This window comes from Cyprinus carpio, chromosome A4 (genome assembly GCF_018340385.1).
Source record: "Cyprinus carpio isolate SPL01 chromosome A4, ASM1834038v1, whole genome shotgun sequence".
In the NCBI taxonomy this organism is placed as follows: domain Eukaryota; kingdom Metazoa; phylum Chordata; class Actinopteri; order Cypriniformes; family Cyprinidae; genus Cyprinus; species Cyprinus carpio.
The window spans coordinates 35,994,804-36,017,480 of record NC_056575.1 but is presented as its reverse complement, the minus strand read 5'-3'; the positions used below and the strand labels follow the sequence as shown (position 1 = coordinate 36,017,480).

General features: G+C 40.1%; 1 protein-coding gene across 1 annotated transcript in view; it reads right to left on the bottom strand.

The window, feature by feature from the left end:
* The window catches only part of LOC109065174 (copine-8-like), a 123,644-nt gene that overhangs the window by 57,543 nt on the left and 43,424 nt on the right, over positions 1 to 22,677 (bottom strand). Inside the window, exons 3-5 of the mRNA XM_042745989.1 lie at positions 18,694 to 18,740; positions 13,343 to 13,446; positions 3,531 to 3,570 (exon numbers count right to left, since the gene is read on the bottom strand). Coding sequence (XP_042601923.1) covers positions 3,531 to 3,570; positions 13,343 to 13,446; positions 18,694 to 18,740 — 191 coding nt within the window. The remainder of the gene's footprint in view (positions 1 to 3,530; positions 3,571 to 13,342; positions 13,447 to 18,693; positions 18,741 to 22,677) is intronic.

Genomic DNA, 22,677 nt, shown 5'->3' with positions numbered 1-22,677 from the left:
GCAGCCTGATGTAAAAGAGAACTTTTGTAAGTTACATAAAGAACATTCTCTGTGTGTAATTCTCAAATTTGGTATAAAACAACCTATATATCGGCAAAAAATAAATAAATAATAACAATCTTCTTATTTAATGGATAGTGCGAATATACACAACACGCTGATCTAAAAAACTGAGATTAAATCAAGAATATTTTAATCTCCAAGAATAAATAATGCTATACTACAGAAAAAAAAATCTCTTTATAAGAAGTGGGATCTTGGAAGTTTCTTCAAAGAAATTCAGAAGAACCTTTATTTTTAAGAGTGTACCTCTTGATAAAGACATTTTGTTGAATGAAGCTGATCATGACAGAGGAACATATTGTGTAGTTCCAGCCTATGGAAATGCAATAACATCTGATGTCACGTCGGTGACGGATGAATTGGGATATCTACTTCGAGTGTAAACTAAACGAGCCAATGCACATTGGCATTCAATTATTGCATCCAGCTGCCGCTGATCACAGCATGAGTATAAAAAGGCAGCAGGTGCAATGCAAACCAGCTTTTCGCTTCAGAGCCGAGCGACAGTATTGTTCTGCTCAACTGTGTCTGCTGTGAACTACGAGTTCAGCATGCTCTCGGAAGCTTCCTGTGTTGGCGAGACGGCGCTTCAGTGGTGGTCGTTGCAGTGTCGAGTAGGTTGCGCACTTCAGGCTGCACTACCCCCTGTCGTGTTGCGAGCTGACTGAGGCGATCCGACACATCCTGCCCCGGCGGGCAGCTGCTGCCTCCACCCATCTACTGGCTGCAGTACCCCAGCCTGCTCATTGCCGAGGGCGGCCCCCACGTCCGTCCCTGCTCCCACCGTTGGCCTCACGGCTTACGGTACCCAAATTCTTGACAAAAGAGCAGTTTCCTTTATCTCTGTGTCCCAGGAGAGCACGGAGAGTTGTGGACGGCCAAGCACCGGACCTCACTCATCCTCCTCCTTTACCAGATGGCAGCAGCGGGCGGTTCAAGAGTGTCAACAAAGGCAAGCACTTTCTGTTCCAATGGACAACACAGCGACCATTGCATACATCAACCAACAAGGTGGTCTGCACTCCCGTCATATGTCGCAACTCGCCTGCCACGTCCTCCTTTGGAGTCGGAAGGTCCTGAGGTCACTTTGTGCTGTTCACTTTCTGGGCCTGCTTAACCGTATGGCCAACAAGCTGTCTCGAGCAATGCTCCCAGGGGAATGACGACTCCATCCCCTGATGGTCCAGCTGATTTGGAGATGCTTCGGATCTGCTTAGGTAGACCTGTTTGCTTCTCCAGAGAGCTCTCACTGCCAGTTGTTCTGTCACAAATATGCGTTTCCCCCAGTGAGCCTTCTCGCACAGACCGGGAGGACGAGGAGCAAGTCTTGCTAGTGGTGCTGTATTGGCCCACTCGGACCTGGTTCCCTGAACTAGTGCTCCTTGTGACAGCCACTCCTTGGCCATTTCCTCTGAGGAAGGATCTACTGACTCAGAGATGGGGCAACGTTTGGCAGCCATGTCCAGACCTTTGGAAACTCCATGTCTGGTCCCTGGATGGGACGCGGAGGTTCTAGGTGAACTACCCCAGGAAGTAGTGAACACTGTCTACGAGACATGCTTACGCCTTGAAGTGGAACCTATTCATCGAGTGGTGTTCTTCTCACTGAGAAGACCCCCGAAGATGCCCGATTGCGATCGTGCTTTCCTTTCTGCAGCAAGGGCTGGAGAGAAGGCTGTCTCCCTCCACCCTCAAAGTCCAGGTTGCTGCCATTGCTGCGTACCATGACCCCGTGAATGGGAAGTTTCTAGGTAAGCATGACCTCGTCCTCCGGTGCCTTAGAGGGGCCAGGAGGTTAAATCTTTCCCGGCAACCCTCTATACCCTCTTGGGACCTGACTCTAGTGCTAAAATCACTACAGCAGGGCACATTCGAGCCTTTGCATTCAGTTGAGCTAAAGTTTCTTTCATTGAAAACTCTGCTCCTGCTTGCACTGTCCTCCATCAAGAGGGTAGCGGACCTGCATGCATTTTCGGTTGACTATTCATACCTAGAGTTTGGGCCAGCTGACTCCCAAGTACTCCTGAGGCCCCGGCCCTGCTATGTGCCCAAGGTTCCCGCTACACCCTTCAAAAACCAAGTCGTGAACCTGCAAGCACTGCCCCTGGAGGAGGCAGACCCAGCCCTGGCTTTGCTCTGTACCGTCCAAGCATTTAGATGCTACGTAGACCAGACACAAAGCTTCAGGACCTTCAGAGACCGGCAGAAGGGGAATGCCGTCTCTAAGCAGAGGATGGCCCACTGGTATCCTCCTTTGTTCTAACTTCAAACGGGAAGTGGCACCGAGAGGCCCCGGTTAGTGTCGGCTTGCTAAAACTGCTCCAGAGTGTCCGTACTGTGGACCTTGTTTAGATCCTCCACCACCCTCGGCACCGGACGTGGCATAACATCCGGCGCCGGGACTTCAAGATGAATCCATGAGAACCGTGGAAGGCTGGGTTCCATATTGAGACCTAAACGGTATTCGTATGTGTATAGTCCATGGTATAGCCTTATAACCTGTGTTTCCCTGGCAGACTTCTGCCTTCCCAGGAGGGTTTTTTAATCACCTCCAATTTCTCCATATACGCCTAAATGGATGCTATATGTGTATTTGCTTCCGAAAACTCCTTCGGAAAGGATGAGGCTTCCGCAGCGTCCCAGTTCCAAGTGGAATGGGTACGTTTTCCCAGTGTTATTCAATCTCACCCAGTGAGGTAGTGCTTTGACAATGGTGAGTGGAATTACTTGTGCCGAGCCCCAGGCCTACACCAAATAGGGGTGCAGGCGGCTCGCACAGGGCACTGGAAGGGGCAGCACCCATGGCGCTGTGGTAGGGATCCCAATTCGTTGGTCACTGACGTGACGTTGAGAGTGACCGACTGAAAGGGAACATCTCAGTTACGTATGGTAACCCTCGTCACGTCCCGTGCTGGATGCAATAATTGCATGCCAATGAAGTAGATTGGTCTATCGAAGCGATATACCAATTTGTCGGTCACCGACGTGACGTCTCCGTTCCCTCCTTCAAGGAACGAGGGTTACCATACGTAACCGAGACGTTATTTTGGGTTGACTGGTTGTTTGATTAGAGCATGAAAGAAATAAAGACATAGAATGATTATGGCCACATTGCCTGACTAGCACTGATGGGACCAACATAGTGAATTTTCATCTTTTACTCTAAACCCATCATCAGTGTGTAAAATGATACCTCAGGGTAAAATGATACCCACTTGAGCACCAAAACACAGCTTCAATCATGCTATCATCTCTGTGAGAGCTTCTCTAATCAAAACAAATCACTATTAAACCCTGTTTACCTCTTTATTCTCATATAAACAGACCTGCTGATTAGAAGCACTGTGAGATGGTTTTACTGTGGGGCTAGTTTGTATGATGGCATCCTAAACTTCATTATGGCCTAGAGAAGGTCTATAGGGTAAGCGTTTATGGCGTCTGAGAGGAAACGTGGAGAGGAGACTTACATGTTTTGAAAGGTTGGTGCTCTTGGAGTCGACATCATATCTGAAAAACCAAAGATAAGGACATATTGAGAAGGGACACACAACCAGAATAACCAGTTTTTGTTTGTGTATTCATAATTTTTGTATTTATTGCTTATATCATATCAAATACCAGCTGGCCCAGAACGATTTGATAAATTGGCTTTAGCTGTAGCTCCTTAAATGAACTTACTCATTCAAAACACTCAAGCATGGATCATTTTTACTAATCTAAATGTCGCCATGTTCTAGGGCAACAACCTAACTAAAAAGAAAATGCATAAGCGACAGATTTGTAACACTCTCTAGCAAACTCCACGTGCCACACAAATATAGTTCCTTATGAAAAGTGACATGACATACAGCCAAGTATGGTGACCCATACTCAGAATTCATGCTCTGCATTTAACCCATACAAAGTACACACACACACACACACACACACACACACACACACCCGGAGCAGTGGACAGCCATTTATGCTGTGGTGCCCGGGGATTAGTTGGGGGTTCAGTGCCTTGCTCAAGGGCACCTCAGTCGTGGTATTGCTTGCCCAAGATTCGAACCCATAACCTTAGGGTTAGGAGTCAAACTCTCTAACCATTAGGCCATGACTTCCCCAAAATAGAATGTCATGAAGTCTCTAGTGAAGTGCACTAGAGACTTCACTGACAATCTGTCATTAGACACACATCACACATTTTTTACACATTAGTATGTTGCTACGCTAAGGAGAAGAATCATAACAATACGTGACATTCTATTTTGAATTAGATGTATAATCACTACTTTTCATTAATAAATATATTTATAATCAACATTTCTTTCAACTTTGTTCACCATACTGGATGAATTTTTGCACTGACCTCAATGCAATGCATTCTGGGACTGCTGCCGACTTTTGAAAATGCTGTCTGCAGCAGATTTGAAATGATTTGGTCTCATATTTATGCATGATTTACCTTTTCTTTATTTCCAGCCTCTTTGTCATAACTGGGGCAACCAAATCAGATAAAACCCAGCTGTGTGTAAAGCATAATAACTGACTTACCCTTTCAATTTTGACGAATTTCAAAACCAGTTCTTTATATTCTCTTTCATACAACCTCCACTGAGTGTTTTAAGTGAATAAATGAGGTGAATTTGTTACATAAGAAGTCCCAAAAGGGACTGTGACGTTCTATTCAGCTATACATCTTCACATTCATAAATACTGCATGGCCCCAGAGTGGAACAAAAACATACATTGACACCGACTTAACCCTGGCAGTCTGGCACAAACACACACACAAACAACAAACAACAAGCCTGCTTCCAAACTCAAATAAACACAAGTACACACAACCAGAAGTGATGAAATTGAGATTTTCTCTTTCTCTAGGGAACAAGTCTACACTCTTGAGGGAGCTACTGGAAGGTGGGAAACTCATCAGGGTTGAGACGCTCTTGGCATAGGTGCTAACTAGCCGACTTTAATGCAGTGTCTACATAGTATATTGACCACATTTAACTGATTCTTCCACAAGATTCTTTAGCATGGTAATCTACAGAAAAAAAGTGTTTGGTTTCTTCATCTCTGAAATGACTTGTAGGAGAGTAAATGTAGCCTAAAATGTAGCTTTCTGATTCAGCTTTGACACATAATGAAAGTAAAATTATTTGCGAATACACTTCATCAGATACTCTCTTGAGTAACCATTCGTAACAGCGGGCAATCATTTTTCTTGCCAAAACTGTTCTGACTCCATCAAGACTGTTTTGGACCCACACATAGTTATCTGGAGTGACATCTGGGCTTTAAGTGAAGCACTTCAGGACATCTATACTTGTGGTTTTAAGCCACTACCGTGGTTCTTTTTCATGTTCCAGTATGTTTGAGAAAATTGTCCTGTGGGCGGATGAACTAATCTCTAAGTCCCCATCCTCTTGCATACATGCAGCAGGTCTTCGCCTCAGGAGATTCCCATACTTAGCATAATCCGTTTTTTTCCTTCTTTCCTGGAGATTTCCAAAACCCTGCCACAGAGGTCCATCCCCAAATTGTGAAGCTGCCACCAGCCTGGTTCACTCTTACATAATATTTTGTGCTGTGTTAGGAATCTGCCAACCTGCAGCCCAAAAGCTCTTCAAATAATAAATACACTCTTATCTCACAATCTTCTCCCGAACTCGAACTAATAATTATTTGTTCCAGATGTGCAATTTTGGTGGATGTTCAATTTTCAACATCATCTTCTCATAAATAAACCTCTCTTTACCTTCAATTATATTTAAGCCTTGCAAATGTTCTCATATTCTTGCCATGATTCATGATCTCATTTATGCTTGGTATGCTCTTCAGAATTCTGTCTCCTTGACCTTCATGGTCTATTGTATTCCTGAAAATGAATGCAAATGCTCCCAGACAGAGGTCCATTTATTCATACAAATGGCTCAAATCAAGCAGATATTGACAAAATAGAAGAAGGATTGTTATTTTATACCCAATAATCCAAAAAAGTGTTACAGTACAGTGGCAAATGCTTAAAACAAATCACTCTTAAAAAATTGTGCTAAATAGCACTAAAAGTGGTTCATTGGCTCGTAATCATAGGGTAAGCACTTTATGTGTTATATAGCACCTAGTTTTAAAAGATGTCATACTGGACCTTTGTCAAATGGTGTTATGTAGAACCATAAGAGGAACCCCATTCTCCTCCTTAGATTTTAGATATGTTACTCAACTCTCAAATGTTTGCTATGAATTGGAATACAATGTCAAAAGCTATTTTGAATGACTTTTATCTTTTCTGAGGTCAAAACATCTTGTGTGGGGGCCCTGGAATATTTTCTTATAGCGGGGCCTTGGGGCAAAAGGTTTGAGAACCATGCTATCTTCAGAAAATACACTGTATTTTAATGTAGTTGTTTTTTTGTTTTTTTGTTTTTTTCCCCCAACTTAACTAAGAGACTAGAACCTTTAACAAACTATACAGGGGCTTAATGGGTTCTTTGTATGGCAGTGGTGCTATATAGCACCTCGACCGCCCCAAAGAACCACTTAAAAACCCCTAAACTACCAATTTTTTTTTGTGTGTGTATTACGTTCTGATCTTTTCTTAAATTAGCGTCCAGTTTTTAAATTAGTGCATTTTGTTAGCACATTTATTTATTTAAATATTTATTTTTTCAGTATCACTCACTAACTGTGCTTGGAAATTTCCTCTCAAACTGTCCAAACTGACACTGAAAGGCTCCTTGTTCCGAGAAGTCAAGTGCAAAACCTCATTCATTAAACAAACAAATCACCTCTAGACTAAATTCCAAGACTATAAATAAGAAACTCTTCCCAGAGTCCTCCAGATATCACACCACTGACGGTAAACATGACACAATGTCCTCAGAATACTTTGTACTGTTCTTTCTTAATACTGCAATAATGTCAGAAGTTATTATAGTGCAAACAAATATTAGAGGTAGTTTTTTATTTTATTTGTTTGTTTGTGGTTTTTCAAACGTACAGAATAAAATAGTGGCTGAGGTAGAGCTACTGGAGCCTTTCTACTTGGACAAACATATCTGAAGAAAGAGATGTGAGGTGCAGTCACATTTACTGTTGTTTGGCAAATTCTCATGGGTTAAATCCAGGCGACTGGGAGTTTTGCATGAGGGTAGAAGTTCTCCCCTCACAGATTTTGCAACAAGTTCAAGTTTGTCACATAGATTTGCCACACTGACCAACAGGAAGCATTTTAGTTTGAAACATTTGTTAAAATTTACTTTGCCATAATTTAAAATAGTTATGAATTGCCATGAGATGGAGACTGTGTTTTAGATACAACACCATTAATGAATTCTGCTATAAAGACTTGAAATTTACAAAATACAAACAGCCACTCCTGCTCTCCTTTCCTGAGAAACAAGTGGCAGAAAAGAAATGATGTGTGCATACACAGAGGTGCTCGACGAAGCCATCACAGCGGATTGTAACGTGGTCTGCTGTCTGCCCACACATTCAACAGACCCTGAAGGGAACGACACACACACAGCTTCCCATTTACACACTCTGACTAAACCGCATTATGCTCCTCTCTCCCAACACTATTTATAGCAACACATGCTGATGCTGATGGGAATCCGTCATTCTAACGCACACAAACAGGCGCACAGAATCCAAACGAGTAGCACTGAAACATGACAAATTTATCAAAAATTGCATTGCTAATGCTACAGTTTGCTCAGATGACGTGAGATCAAAATCAATACAGAACAACAGGCTGGCTGCATTGTGGAATTGTCTATAGGGGAAAAAAATAAAATAAAAATTCATCGTATCAAAAAAATGTGAGTGATGCTGCCTCTATATAACTTGTTTTTATGATGTGATGCTAGGATGTTGTTGATGGTTCCCAGAACATTGCTAAGTGGTTACTAGACTATTCTGAATGATTTTTTAACTTGTTGCTATGTCAATGGTTTCTTGCTAGCTGGCTGCTTGGTATGTGATGCATTTGCTAGTAAGTTCTGGGTGGTTGCCAAGGTGTTGCTGTTCGGTTGCTACTGAGTGCTGGATGGTGCTAGAGCAGTAGCTAGGTGGTTTCTATAGTGTTCTGTCTGGCTGCTATGGAAAGGTTGCTAAGGCACTGCTATTCATTTGCTAGAGAGTGCTGGGTGGTTCCTATGAAGCTAGGGATTGTTGCTAGGGTGTAGTGATGTTAGCTCGACACTGAAGCTCCCAAGCTTGTATCCAAAAAAAAAAAAAAAAAAAAAATACACATTTCACATCAAATAACTGTATCGGAGCTTGAATCGTTTTGCCAAAAGCATGTGATCTATGACGTTTGAAGCTTCATCCATCTGAAAACCATGTGACTGCGTCAGTATCTGGTTCAAACTAAGCGAACCTCAATTTATGTTTCATTTATTTTACGTATTTTAGTGCCAGTACACCGACACAAATGAAAGACTTTGACAATGACCACTATTTAAATACAATAAAATAAAACAAAAAAAATCAGTTTTAGAACCGGCGCCTGTAATGTAACACAGCTCTTTGGAAGGTGTTTTTAATTTTTATGAACACTCGATGGCCACAACATAAACTATGTTGAAAAGCTTTAAGTAATTAACTATTTTCTGATACAATTGTATTTAAAGCTTCACTGGTTCAGAACGCTTCACTTCGCCATCACTACTAGGGTGTTTTTATGTAGTTGATAAGAGTGTTTTATGTAGCTAATATGGAGTTATATTATTATTATTATTATTATTTTTTTTTTTTTTTTTGATATGGAGTTATGTGTTTGCTAAGGCGTTGCTATGCAGTTGAAGCATCAAAGTGCAGTTGAAGCATTTTTTTTTGTAGCGTCAAAGTATTAGTTACATAGACTGTCAATGGAGGGACCAAAATTGTCATTTGTGTTCTCAAGATGAATGAAAGTCTTATGGATTTGGAAAGACATGAGGGTGAGCAAATGGTTATAGAATTTTCATTTGTGGGTGAACTATCCATTTAAGGGTGGTTGGTATTGTGTTCTGTGTGGCTGCTGGAGAATTCTAAGTGGGTTCTAAAGTATTGCTATGCAATTGCTAGTGAGCACTGGGTGGTTGCTAGAGTGTTGCTAGGTGGTTACTACGGTGTTCTGGGTAGTTGCTATGGTGTTCATAGATCAGTGATGGACAAATTCACCCCTACTGTCCTGCAGAGTTTAGTTCTATACCTGATTTAACACACCTGCTTGTAATTTTCAAGCAATCCTGAAGACACATGTGCTGCATTCCACTTCACTTTTAGATGCGAACTTCCCTAAACCCTTCCCCTTAGGGGAATCCCCACTGCAATTTTGAAGAGCGTTCCATGAACTGGACAAGGACAGTTTATATGGACAGACCCACAATCTATCAATTTTGACAGTGGGAGGGAGTCTACTTCATACGTACACTTCAGGCCGCTCCATATACCAAAAGGCAACACAAATGTGACTTGGGTAATTTACCCCTACCCAAACCAACTCAAGGTCCACAGCGGATTTCAAGTGATCAAGGATCAAGGATCAAGGATGCTCCAATTCAGCCCATTGTAAGGTTCTGCCAGAGGTGGGCAATCGAACAATGCTGCGTTCCAATTCACTTTTTTATGCCCTTCACTCGCTAACTTCTCTCTATCTCGTTTTCTTGGATGTATGTCATTGATTACATTGCATGAGCGCCCACTACTGGCGGAACCTTTGGAATGGGCTGAATTGGAACTAGTGGAGCATTCTATATGTATATAGATATGCTTGAGCTGTTATAAATGTAATATATATATATATATATATATATATATATATATATATATATATATATATACTATAGAGTTGTTTGGGGTAGGGATAAACTAAACGCAATCTGCGATGACATCATAGTCGTGTTGCACTGTGGTCTATAAAGTAGCCTGAAGTGTGCATATGAATCAGACTCGCTCCTTCGGTCAAAATCGAGGGGTCTAAGGTATGTCCATGTAAACTTCCCTCATCCACTTGACGAAGTGGAACGCACTTCAAAATGGAGAGGGTGAGTGCTTAGGGAAGTTCGCGAGTGCGTGTCTAAAAGTGAACTGAAATCTGGCAGCCAAGAATATCAATGATGTACATCTGAGCGAACGTGATGGAGGGATGTCAGCGAGGGAAGGGCATAAAAAAACAAAATGGAACGGAGCCATGTTAGATTTTTCAGGTGTGTTTGGTTTGATAGCTTAACTCTGCTGGACCGTGGCCTTGCCCATCACTGTTTTAGATTGATGATAGTGTTCTGGATGGCTGCTAGAGAGTTCTTGAGGATTCTAAGGCATTGCTGTGCAGTTGCTAGTGAGTGCTGGGTGGTTGCTAGAGCATTGCAACATGGTTGCTATGGTTTTGGGGGTCTTTGCTAAGGTGTTTCTAGATCAGGGATAAGTAATATCAGTCCTGGAGTGCCACTGTCCTGCAGAGTTTAGCTCCAACCCTTAAAAAAAACTCACCTGCCTTAGTGTTCCTTAGTGAGCTTGTTCATGTGGGTTTAATTAGGGTTGGAGTTATACTCTGCAGGACAGTGGCACTCCAGGACCGACATTCCCTATCCCTGTTCTAGATGGTTCAAGACCAAGACCTCCAATTCTGCTCCTGGAGGTCCGGTGTCCTGCAGACTGTAATTCAAACCAGCTCAAAACACCTGCCTGCAAGTTTCTTGTAACCTTGAGAACCTTGATTAGCTGGTTTTGGTGTATTTAATTAGGGTTAGAGCTAACCTCTATAGGACAGTAGCCCTCCAGGAACTGAATTTGACACCAATGTTCTAGATGTTCAAATCCCTAACCCTAAGTATGAGCATTAGTAATAGTGATGTTTGCTCAGGAAAGCTTGCAATAAAAAGAAGAAACAGACAACAGTTGTTTCCAAAATCAGTGGTTGGAGACTTTGAGATGATCTTTAATTGGATTATGGTCTTATGAGGGGAGTTGACACTTGCCTGTTTCTCATTAAGAACAACATCATTAAAGCACATACATCATGAATCATTCTCTTCTGCCCTGTCACAATGCAACGGAGAGATAAAGCCATAAAGAGACAGTGAAAAAGATCAACAAGCTATACTGAAGGATCTATGAATCTTGACATATATCTAGGGTTAGATATAGCTTAACCTCAAATTTATCTATTTATTGTCTCTGTGCTTCTTCCATTTATTTGTGGGGCTCAGTCCCCCTTGTTGTCATGATGACGTGCCATGTCGTCCTCATCAGCAGTGCTTTGGTTTCGCTATCGTCTCGGAGGCACTGCCCACAAGACCTCGTGACCCCTCTCATGTCTGCCGCAGATTTACAGACCCAGTATGACAGGCCGTAGAGCGGGGACACCGATCCACAGAGACAACACACACACACACGCTCTGCCTGCAGACATACACACTCATGCTGAAGCCTAGAGACACACACAAATTCCTCACACACACTTGGGCCAACGGATACAGAATGACTCATATCTGTTCCTAAATACACCCATAAATGCCTAAATATACAGACACAAACACATTTAGACTGACACAAAATAATAAATATTAGCACACATGCACATACACAAATGAACAAGGTCAAAAACTGAAAACTGTATATATAAAATTAAAGCTAATTTAAAGTATTATTAAATACTATAATAGTATATAAATAATACTAAAATGACACTGATGCCAATAATTATTTTCATGTTATGGTTAATAACTGATAAATTGCTTATATAATTATATAATAAAAATAATAAACTACAACTAAAATCAGTCATTTTAAATGTTGCAAGTAAATTTCCGTATCACAAAATTATAATGTATAGTATCTAAAATCAATATTAATTTTGGACTATGAAAAGTGTTATTACATTAAAAAGATTAACGTTTTTAACATTACCTTTTCGGTCACCTACAATTAATATAAATGTAAAAATAGAAGAACCAAGCATCCAAAAATATTATTAGCATTATTACTATAATATTAAATGATACTGATATATATTAAAAAAGTTTAACATCAACCGATGACTAATATGGTACCACCGTGCATCACATACTCTCATGGAAAAGTGACCCTTAATACTTATACAGAAAATCAGGAAAGGTGTCAGTAAACTAAAAATCATATTTCCATTATTATAGAATCGTATAATAATTGTTTTCCCCCCTGTAACTACACTGTCAGGGTAAGAGACATTGTCCGGTGTCTGTACAGTGTTACTCACACAGTATGTGTGATTCGTGAGAAGTTTTGGGTTTTGGTTGTGACATCTGTTTATAAAATCACACAAATCATATCACAGTTATTTTACAGTTGGGTTTACAGTAGCTGACAGATCTGTTGTTGAAGCATGACTCCGGTGTTTGATGTACCAATATGTTTTGCCTAATAATAACCTTACAATACAACCTTACAATATATATATATATATATATATTATATATATATTTTTTTTTTTTTTTTTTTTTTTTTTTTTTGTCAAAGTTGGTTTCATATTTACCAATAAGCATTACACTTTTATGTGGATTAAATAAATGTTACCAACTAATTAATTTGCACCAAACTTTCTTTAAAAAAATTGTTTAAAACTAATAAAGTGCATTGAAGGAGTGGGCTGGTGAAAAATCTGAATTAGTTGACACTTATAAATACATTAAAAAATGAAAATCAGTTGACAGTCTTGGTCGCGCCTCAGTTTTAGTCCACTCAACCACAATTTATTCTTAAACTTGAATACATGTTAATTACTGTATTGCATAACACATATCACCTGTCCAAAGTGTATACAAACTGCCAAAAATAGTGCATATAAAAAGAGACAAATTCCAATATTTGAGCTATAATACCAGAATAATCTTAAAACCAGTAATAACTCCTTTAGCTCAGACAGTAGTGCTTAGAGCTAGCAATGTCAGAGTTGTGGATGTAATTCCCAGAGAATGTATTAACATCCTTTTAGAAAAAGAAAGTTTGCTTAATTGTACTGAATGTGCACTTGTAGTGTGCTTCACATCTTAAAAAGTATATATATAAGTATATATCCTCTAATTTAAACAAACACACTGTGAAAAAAATGATTTATGTTGTCTTATGTTGTCATATGAAATCAAGAAGACAACTTAAAGTCTGTCCTAAAAGGTCATTCCAAATTCTTTAACATATTTGTAAAACCCGGTAAAGTTTCTAATACATAAAAATGTCAATCCTCCCAAATTTATGTGCACCCAGACTAGTTAGAATGTAAATGCAGTGAAACTGAAGGCTTATTAAAATAATATATATTGGTACTTACAGATCAAACTTTAAGTTCTGTCTTTCTTCAAAGAAGTAGTCCAATATGAATTTTCGCACAAAATCTGGGTTCAGAGTGTTATCAATAACTTCTGTCCGCCCAAACTGAAAAAAAGGAAGATTAGTTGAAAGTATTTATATAAACATTTTTCCTTTGAATTGAAATGTATAGAGCTAAAAGTCATAGTATGTATAACAGTGGTCCTTATCAAAGTTCTAAAATGTACTCAAAATTATTAAATATAATTTAAATTAATCGAAAGCAAGCAACAAAACAACTAAAAATCAAGATATTTCTGTCCTCTTAACAAAGATTTTTTCTTTGAAAAAACAAAACAAAACAAAAAAAAAACAGCGATCTCATAGTCTTGAAAAGCATGAATAAGAGAGGAATATATGAGGTAGACTGATTTTAATTTTAACCCAGAAAAAAAAGCATGTACATAAAGAATTTTAAATAAATAAATAAAACACCATTTTTACAATGAATATAAATTTTAGAAGTTATCATAAGCTCTAAAATATTTTATCAAAACATACGTAGAGATGTAACATTACGCATGTAATTAAAATCAAAACAAGATACAATACATATTTTGAACCAGTAATTTCAAATTACTTTACATTTGCCAAGTGTATAAGAAAGTTCTATAAATCCAAATCAACAAGTCTTTTTTTATTCCTGAGCTTTGATTTTCTATATCAAAGCAATCAGCAAGAATTTTTTTATATCCTATGCGCAAATACAAGTCCCTGTTAACTGTGTACACCTCCCACATTTCTGCTATCTTCAACATCTTTTATATGGAGGTCAAAGATGCAAATGACAGTGTTGAGTGGTGTGCTGAAGCCTTGATGCGATGTGAAAGGGACTTATCGTTTTAATGAACTGACTTGAAAAGTGGGCTGGAGTTGTCTTGATATGAGCGTGGGTGAGAATGTTATTACATTCCTTGGGTGGCTTATCATATTTCACCAGCTAGTGATTGAAGTTAATAAATACATGGCCCTCTTAATGGTGCTTTAGAGAGCCTGATATTTGCTCTGATTAGCTGGGAAAGCAAAAATATGAAGAACTGATAGACACAGAAAAAAAGAGCGCCAAAAATAATTGATATTACTATTCTGAGAATATTCCAAGCCCACATTTACATGTATTAATATTTATGAGACCAAGGGTCTGCCGGGCCCTTCAAGGGGTCGACACGACTGGGTCAGATTGTTCCGCTCACCTCTCGCCACTCTTTGCTGCCAATGCCTTGGGTGTACAGCACACAGACTGTGAAGAGCAAAGAGAGAGACAGAGATCTCACCTCTCGCCACTCAGGGGGGGGGGGGGGGGGGTGAATATATTTAAAACAGTTTAACATCAACCGATGATAATATGCCTGCCACCGTGCCTCACATACTCTCATGGAAATTTCCACTTGTACATCCACTTATACAAGAAAAATCAGAAAGAGTGTCAGTAAACTAAAATCAAATCATATTCCATTTATTCTAAGACCCGTATAATAATGTTTTCCACCCCTGCCTAACTACACGTCAGGGTAAGAGGAACATTGTCCGGTGTCTGTACAGTGTTACTCACACAGTATGTGTGATTCTTGAGAAGTTTGGGTGTTTGGTTTGTGACATCTGGTTATAAAACTCACACAAATCATATCACAGTTTTTACAGTTGGTTTACAGTAGCTGACAGATCTGTTTGTTGCAGCATGGGACTCCGTGTTTGATGTACCCATATGTTTTGCCTAATAATTAACCTTACAATACAACCTTACAATATATATATCATATATATTTTTTTTTAATCAAAGTCGGTTTCATAGTTACCAATAAGGTTACACTTTTATGTGGATTAAAATAATGGTTACCAACTAATTAATTTGCACCAAACTTTCTTTTAAAAAAATGTTTAAAACTAATTAAGTGCCTTGAAGGAGTGGGCTGGTGAAAAATCTGAATTAGTTGACATTCATAAATACAATAAAAAATGAAAATCAGTGACCAATCTTGGTCGCGCCTCAGTTTTAGTCCACTTAACCACAATTTATTCTTAGACTGAATACATGTTAATTACTGTATTGCATGGAACAACATATCACCTGTCCAAAGTGTATACAAACTGCCAAAACTAGTGCATATAAAAAGAGACAAATTCCAATATTTGAGCTATAATAACCAGAGTAATCTTAAAACAGTAATAACTCCTTTAGCTCAGACAGTAGTGCTTAGAGCTTAGCAATGTCAGAGGTGTGGGTGTATGTGACGAGTGGGGCGGGGCCGAGAGCCGTGGGAGATCGGGAGGATACAAAAGAGGAGCGACGCCAGTGAAGGACGAAGCGAGGACCAGGCCGGGTTTTATTTTGGGTTTGTTTTTTGGGTTTGTGCGCGGCAGTCGCCCGTGAGGGGCTGTCGCGCTGTTGTTATGGTTATTTTGATTATTAAAGTTTTATTTGAATGTTCGCCGGTTCCCGCCCTCCTTCTTCCTGTGACTATGGAGTTTTATTATTACACTGGTGCCGAAAACCCGGGAGGAAGGAGGGACGCGCTGCCGAAGATCCCTTGCCGCTGGGGTGAATCCACGGTGCCATGGAGCAAGGTGTAGCAGTCTGGCGCCGTGGACGCTCGAGGCGGTTGGGCTGGAGTGAGTTGCCGGGGCGGACGAACTCGCTGCGGCCAGCCCCGTGATGTGGCAGGGGCGGCTGCCGTCCGTGAGGAGCGGAGGCGGTCTGCGCTGTTGCCGAGGGGGCCGGAGCCCTGCTGCCATCCCATAGAAAGAGGAGGAGCAGGGAACGGGGACTCCTTGCCGGCTGCCCCCAAAACCGCGAGGAGCCGTTCGCCGCAGACACCGGGCGGCGAAGGCGTGTCGTGCCGTCCACCGAGGGCCGTCCCAGTGCCACCGCCAGGCACCGCGGAGGAGTTAACCCAGTGGTGGAGGGCGAGCGGCAGTGTGTCTGGGAACCGGATTTTTTTTTTTTTCTTCTCTCCCCTCTCGGGTCTCTGTCGCTCTCATCCTTCCATCCTTTTCCTTTCTCTCGCCTCCGTCTGTCTGTCCTTAACCCCAGGGTCCCCGCAGCCACCGTGATGCAGGTCCCCCCCGGAGGGAAGGGAGGGGGGGAGTGGAGCGCAGTCTCGTGGGTACCCCCCGGCCTGTGAGGGGCGCCCCCGAGGGGGGGGGGGGGGGGGGGGGGGGGGGGGGGGGGTGGTATAGACGAGTGGATGTGGAGGCGGGGCGAGAGCCGTGGGAACGGAGCCGAGGCGGTCGGAGTGATTGGGAAATGAGCGACACCTGGCTCCACTCACCAGTCTCGAGTTCCCACGGAGGAGATCGGGAGGATACAAAAGAGGAGCGACGACAGTTGAAGGACGAGAGAGGACCAGGCCGGGGTTTTATTTTTGAGTTTGGTTTTTGGGTTTGTGCGCGGCAGTCGCCCGTGAGGGGCTGTCGCGCTGTTTTATGGTTATTTTGATTATTTAAAGTTTTATTTGAATGTTCGCGGTTGCCCGCCTCCTATCTTCCTGTGACTATGGAGTTTTATTATTACAGTGTAATTCCCAGAGAATGTATTAACTATCCGTTTTAGAAAAAGAAAGTTTGCCTAATTAATTGTACTGAATGTGCCTTTGTAGTGTGCTTCACATCTTAAAAAGTATATATATATATATAGATTTATATATATATAATATATTTAGATATATATATATTTAAACAATAATTGTAGAATAATATATTAATGAAATAAAAGCACTTTAGTACACTAGTGTATTGGAGTAAATACACTTCCCAAATGAACATATCCTTTCTACATAAAATATACACTTTCAACCTCCTCTAATTTAAACAAACCACACTGTGTAAAAAATGAATCCTGTTGTCTTATGTTGTCTTATGTTGTCATATGAAATCAAGAAGACAACTTAAAAGTCTGTCCTAAAAGGTCATTCCAAATTCTTTAACATATTTGTAAAACCCGGTAAAGTTTCTAATACATAAAAAATGTCAATCCTCCCAAATTTATGTGCACCCAGACTAGTTTAGGAATGTAATGCAGTGAAACTGAAGGTTTATTAAAATAATATATATTGGTACTTACAGATCAAACTTTAAGTTCTGTCTTTTCTTCAAAGAAGTGTCCAATATGAAATTTTCGCAACAAAATCTGGGTTCAAAGTGTTATCAATAACTTCTGTCCGCACAAACTGAAAAAAAGGAAGGTTAGTTGAAAAAGTATTTATATAAACATTTTTCCTTTGAATTGAAAATGTATAGAGCTAACAGTCATAGTATGTATAACAGTGGTCCTTAACAAAGTTCTAAAATGTACTCAAATTTATTAAATATCATTTAAATTACGCTCGAAAGCAAGCAACAAAACGAACTAAAAATCAAGATATTTCTGTCCTCTTAAAAAGATTTTTTCTTTTGAAAAAACAAACAAACAAAACAAAAATAAAAACAGCGATCTCATAGTCTTGAAAAGCATGAATAAGAGAGGAATATATGAGGTAGACTGATTTTAATTTTAACCAGAAAAAAAAAGCATGTTACATAAAGAATGTTAAATAAATAATAAAACCACCATTTTTTACAATGAATATAAATTTTAGAAGTTATCATAAGCTCTAAAATATTTTATCAAAACATACGTAGAGATGTAACATTAACGCATGTAAATTAAATCAAAAACAAGATACAATACATATTTTGAACCAGTAATTTCAAATTACTTTTACATTTGCCAAGTGTATAAGAAAGTTCTCTAAAATCCAAATCAATAAGTCTTTTTTTTTTTCCTGAGCTTTGATTTTCTATATCAAAAAGCAATCAGCAAGAATTTTTTTATATCCTATGCGCAAATACAAGTCCCTGTTAACTGTGTACACACCCCCACATTTCTGCTATCTTCAACATCTTTTATATGGAGGTCAAAGATGCAAATGACAGCGTTGAGTGGTGCGCTGAAGCCTTGATGCGATGTGAAAGGGACTTATCGTTTTAATGAACCGACTTGAAAAGTGGGCTGGAGTTGTCTTGATATGAGCGTGGGTGAGAATGTTATTACATTCCTTGGGTGGCTTATCATATTTCACCAGCTAGTGATTGAAGTTAATAAATACATTGCCCTCTTAATGGTGCTTTAGAGAGCCTGATATTTGCTCTGATTAGCTGGGAAAGCAAAAATATGAAGAACTGATAGACACAGAAAAAAAGAGCGCCAAAAATAATTGATATTACTATTCTGAGAATATTCCAAGCCCACATTTACATGAATTAATATTTATGAGACCAAGGGTCTGCCGGGCCCTTCAAGGGGTCGACACGACTGGGTCAGATTGTTCCGCTCACCTCTCGCCACTCTTTGCTGCCAATGCCTTGGGTGTACAGCACACAGACTGTGAAGAGCAAAGAGAGAGACAGAGATTGTATTATACAAAGACAAAGATTTTTTTAAATGCCATAAGACCTGTGACACTCTTAACTCTGTAGTGTGTAATCTTATGGTCTACTGTGTTTGCAGAGAAACAGCTTAGAACCAGAGCAGTGGAATGCAATGAGATAAGACAGAATTTTCATTCATGGGTGAACTATTCATTTTAATATTACAATATCTTAATGTGCCAACTAACCGATGGATGGATCATGGATGGACAAAGAAATAAAGAAAGAAAGAAACATACATACATACATACATACATACATACATGTCTCTTCAAACTTTCTTTCTTCCACTAAACACTAAAGGAGATGTTTAGCTGAATGTTCATGCTGTACTTTTCCATACAATAAAAGTGGATGGTGACCAGGGCTTGTCAAACTCCATAACAATTACCATAAAAGCATCATAAAAGTTCGGAAATTCTTTGTTCCGAATCTTCAAATGCCAAAAGATTAATTGTGTGAGGGAAAAGCTGAAAGTTGCTATTCAATGAAAATCTAAAAATTAGACATTCTATTATAAATTACATTTTTTGATTTATGTACATTATTGATTTAAATTAAACATTTTACACTTAAAGAAATTAAGAAAAATTAAATAAATGATGTACATTCACATGACATAAAAAAGATATTAATGGTAAAAAAAGAAAAAGTAATTTTATTCTACATTAGGGAAGACCTCCATATTGAGATCACATGACCAGCTTAATCCTACTCACTTTATCACAGTAACCACCCTATTAAATGCCACTTTAGGTTTGTAAAATAAATTTATCCATGGCATAGTCACGAATATTAATGTGAATATTACAGTATTTCTACAGCGGCATTTGAAAATGCTTGCTTTTGCATGATTGTTGCATCCACACCTGTAGATGTCACATTATTAATTGATCATGATCCCTTTTCTTGTGACATTGCATTTATAGTTTAGATGTTTGTATCATTTTTTTTCTATTTAATCATGTGTGCATATTTCTTACAGTTCAGAAAATCTATATGGCAGTGAGCATAAAACATTCACTAATAATTATGTGGATTATTCGTACAGAAGAACTTCTCACGCACATTAATTTGTTCTTAACTTTGTTCTTATGTTAATGATTTGGATTATTCTAAATCGGTGACTGCATACTCGAGGCATTAGCATGTTTGCAATTTTTATGCAGAGGAACCTTGCAGTTTTTGCTTTAAGGCACTCTTTCTTACTCTGTTAGTGTATGTCTACACATTATGAAATATATTTATGATGAAATATACAGTAAGACAAATGATACATTATGTTAAAAATGTAATCTTAACACATTTATAAGGCCTCCCAGAATATGTTTTTTTCATATATGTGGTTTCATTTTCTGTACATTTTTTCGTAAAGTACAAAGGTTATTGTTGAATCAAGATGTGTTTGTAAAAATGTGAATATGCATATTTTTGACACAATTCATGCATACAGTTAGTAGACATACGGTGAAACGATGAAAAGCTGTGGATAAAGATAAGATAGCTACAAAATGTGTGTGTGCAATTAAAAAACATAAAGCCTAAGGCTCAACTACTGAAACATGCAAAATGTGTTATATATATATATATGATATATATATATATATTATATATAGTTATATATATATATATATAACTGAGTGTTTGAACATTTTCTATGTTTGTCATAAAGATAATGGTAACACTAAGAGACTGGTCCAACAGTACTCAGCATAATTAAGATGGAGGCTCAGCACAAGTGCCCACTTGCATGAATGCAAGGACCCTGTCAGTGGCCCAGAAAGAGCTGACAAGAGCTGGTGAAACATCTGTTTAGACCAGCTGATCATGAACAGGACCAGTAAACAAATGGCAATAATATAAAAATAAAAAGACACTTACAAAAACTACTGCAATGCAAAGCAAAACAGGTGGAAAAGTGGACAAACAATCTGAAAGAAAAGAGAAAGCAGGCAAGAAATAAACGAAGCAGGACAGTAAGACAAGAACAAGCGACAGAAGTACGGAAATCAATACAGATAATGACAATAATAACAGAGTGATTAAAAGCAGAGCTGTTCATTGTACCGTTTCCTGTTCACTACTGTCACTCATACACACGGCACAAAAGAAAACATTAAAGACTTTCAGCGCTCATTGTTCTCGACATCAGAGAGTTCTTCCAGTGACTCAGTTCTGTCTGCTTCCTGTTTGCGAATACACACACCTGATCAATAACTAAAGTATTTTCAAAGATTTGGTGTCAAATTTGAATAAATATAGTAATAAGGAATAATAGAGTCTGTAAGAAAGTAGAAAATGAATGAGTGAATGAATATATGACTAAACAAGACATAAAAATTGAGCAAAAAAGAAAATGTTTGCAAATTATTGAAATAACGTCATTCTGCTCCTGCCAAGCTTCAGAGAATGAGTTCAGCATGCTCTAGGAAGCTCTTCTGTGTTGGTGGAAGGGCACTACAGTGGTGGTGGTTTCCGTGTCAAGTGGGTTGCACACATCAGGCTGCACTTCCCCCTGTTTGTGTTGCAGGCGGCCATCTCCCCTGTCCGCTTCAGCACACTAAAAGAACATTCATGGGTGGGCGCGTCTTTTTAAAGACGATGTTGCATCTGTGCCAACTCAATGCTGCGTCTTTGTAAAGACAACATTGCGTCTAGGTATAGATGCCATTTCACCCATGCGTTTCTGGATGCTGTCATTACCTGGTGCCGGGTTATGGTCACGATCGCTGCCTCAGGTGCCTGGATGTTAAGCATGCTGAGGTGGCGTTAATGGATGAGTCATGTTCGCATTGTGGGAAGTTGACCAATTTCAGGGTTGTGGGCCAGGCTCCATTACCTCATAAGATGTGGAGTGCCGGTGCCTCTGCCTTGATCTAGTTCTCTTTCTGGATAAAGTCAGGGCTGGACTACTTCAGGCAGTAGCTCAGGCGGTCTGAGAATCACAGTGGCGGAAACCCCTCCGAGGAACAAAGCTCCCAAGGACCTTCACTCCTTTAGCACTCCGCAACCAGTTGAGCTCTCTCAGGAATGTGCTGAGCCCTCTACAAGGAGCGTACCAGCCGTATCCTTTGGGGCTCCACCTGAAGATCGGATGTCAATCGTTGCATCGGAGAGCTCTTTGGAGAGGAAGATTTTGCTGCTCTGCCACCCTCTGGGATGGTAGCAAACCTGAATCAGATCCAAAGATGACAGCTATGCTTTCCTTGGCCGCCAAGAGGGTAGGGCTCGAGTGGAGACCTCCACCATGTCCCGAGCCCTTGAGGTTGGATGACTGGTTTCTTGGGGTGGCCAGCGCCCCTCTCCGGTGCCATTATTCTTGGAGGTGCATGAGGAGCTCACCAGGTCATGGATGGCACCTTTTACTGCCAGGAACCAGCCTGGTTGTTCCTCCTCCCTCACCAGACACGACGGAGCAGCCAGGGGGTATATGGAGATCCCCCAATGGAGCAGTCGATAGCGATGCAGTTGTGTCCTAGTACCGCCTCCACCTGGTGGGGCAAACCATCCCTTCCCTCCCGGGCCTGTAGGTACTCTTCTGGTCTAACCGGCAGTGCTTATGTGGCCTGTGGAGAGGCTGCCACTGCCTTACACGCCATGGTGTTACTTCAGGTCCAAAAGACTCAAACACTGAAGGACCTGCACGAGGGTGGTCACTTTCCGGAAGTTCTGAAAGGCTCCAAACCGCAACTGACCTCGCACTCCAAGCGACAAAGGTCACTGTGATTTCTCTGGGTCATGCAATGTCCAGTCGACATGAGGGATGCAGACAAAGTTCAGTTTCTCAAAGCCCCTGTGTCCCAGACCAGCCTCTTCGGCGATGCAGTCAAAAGCTTTGTCCAGCAGTTCTCAGCTGCATAGAAGCAGACTGAGGCAATCCAACATATCCTG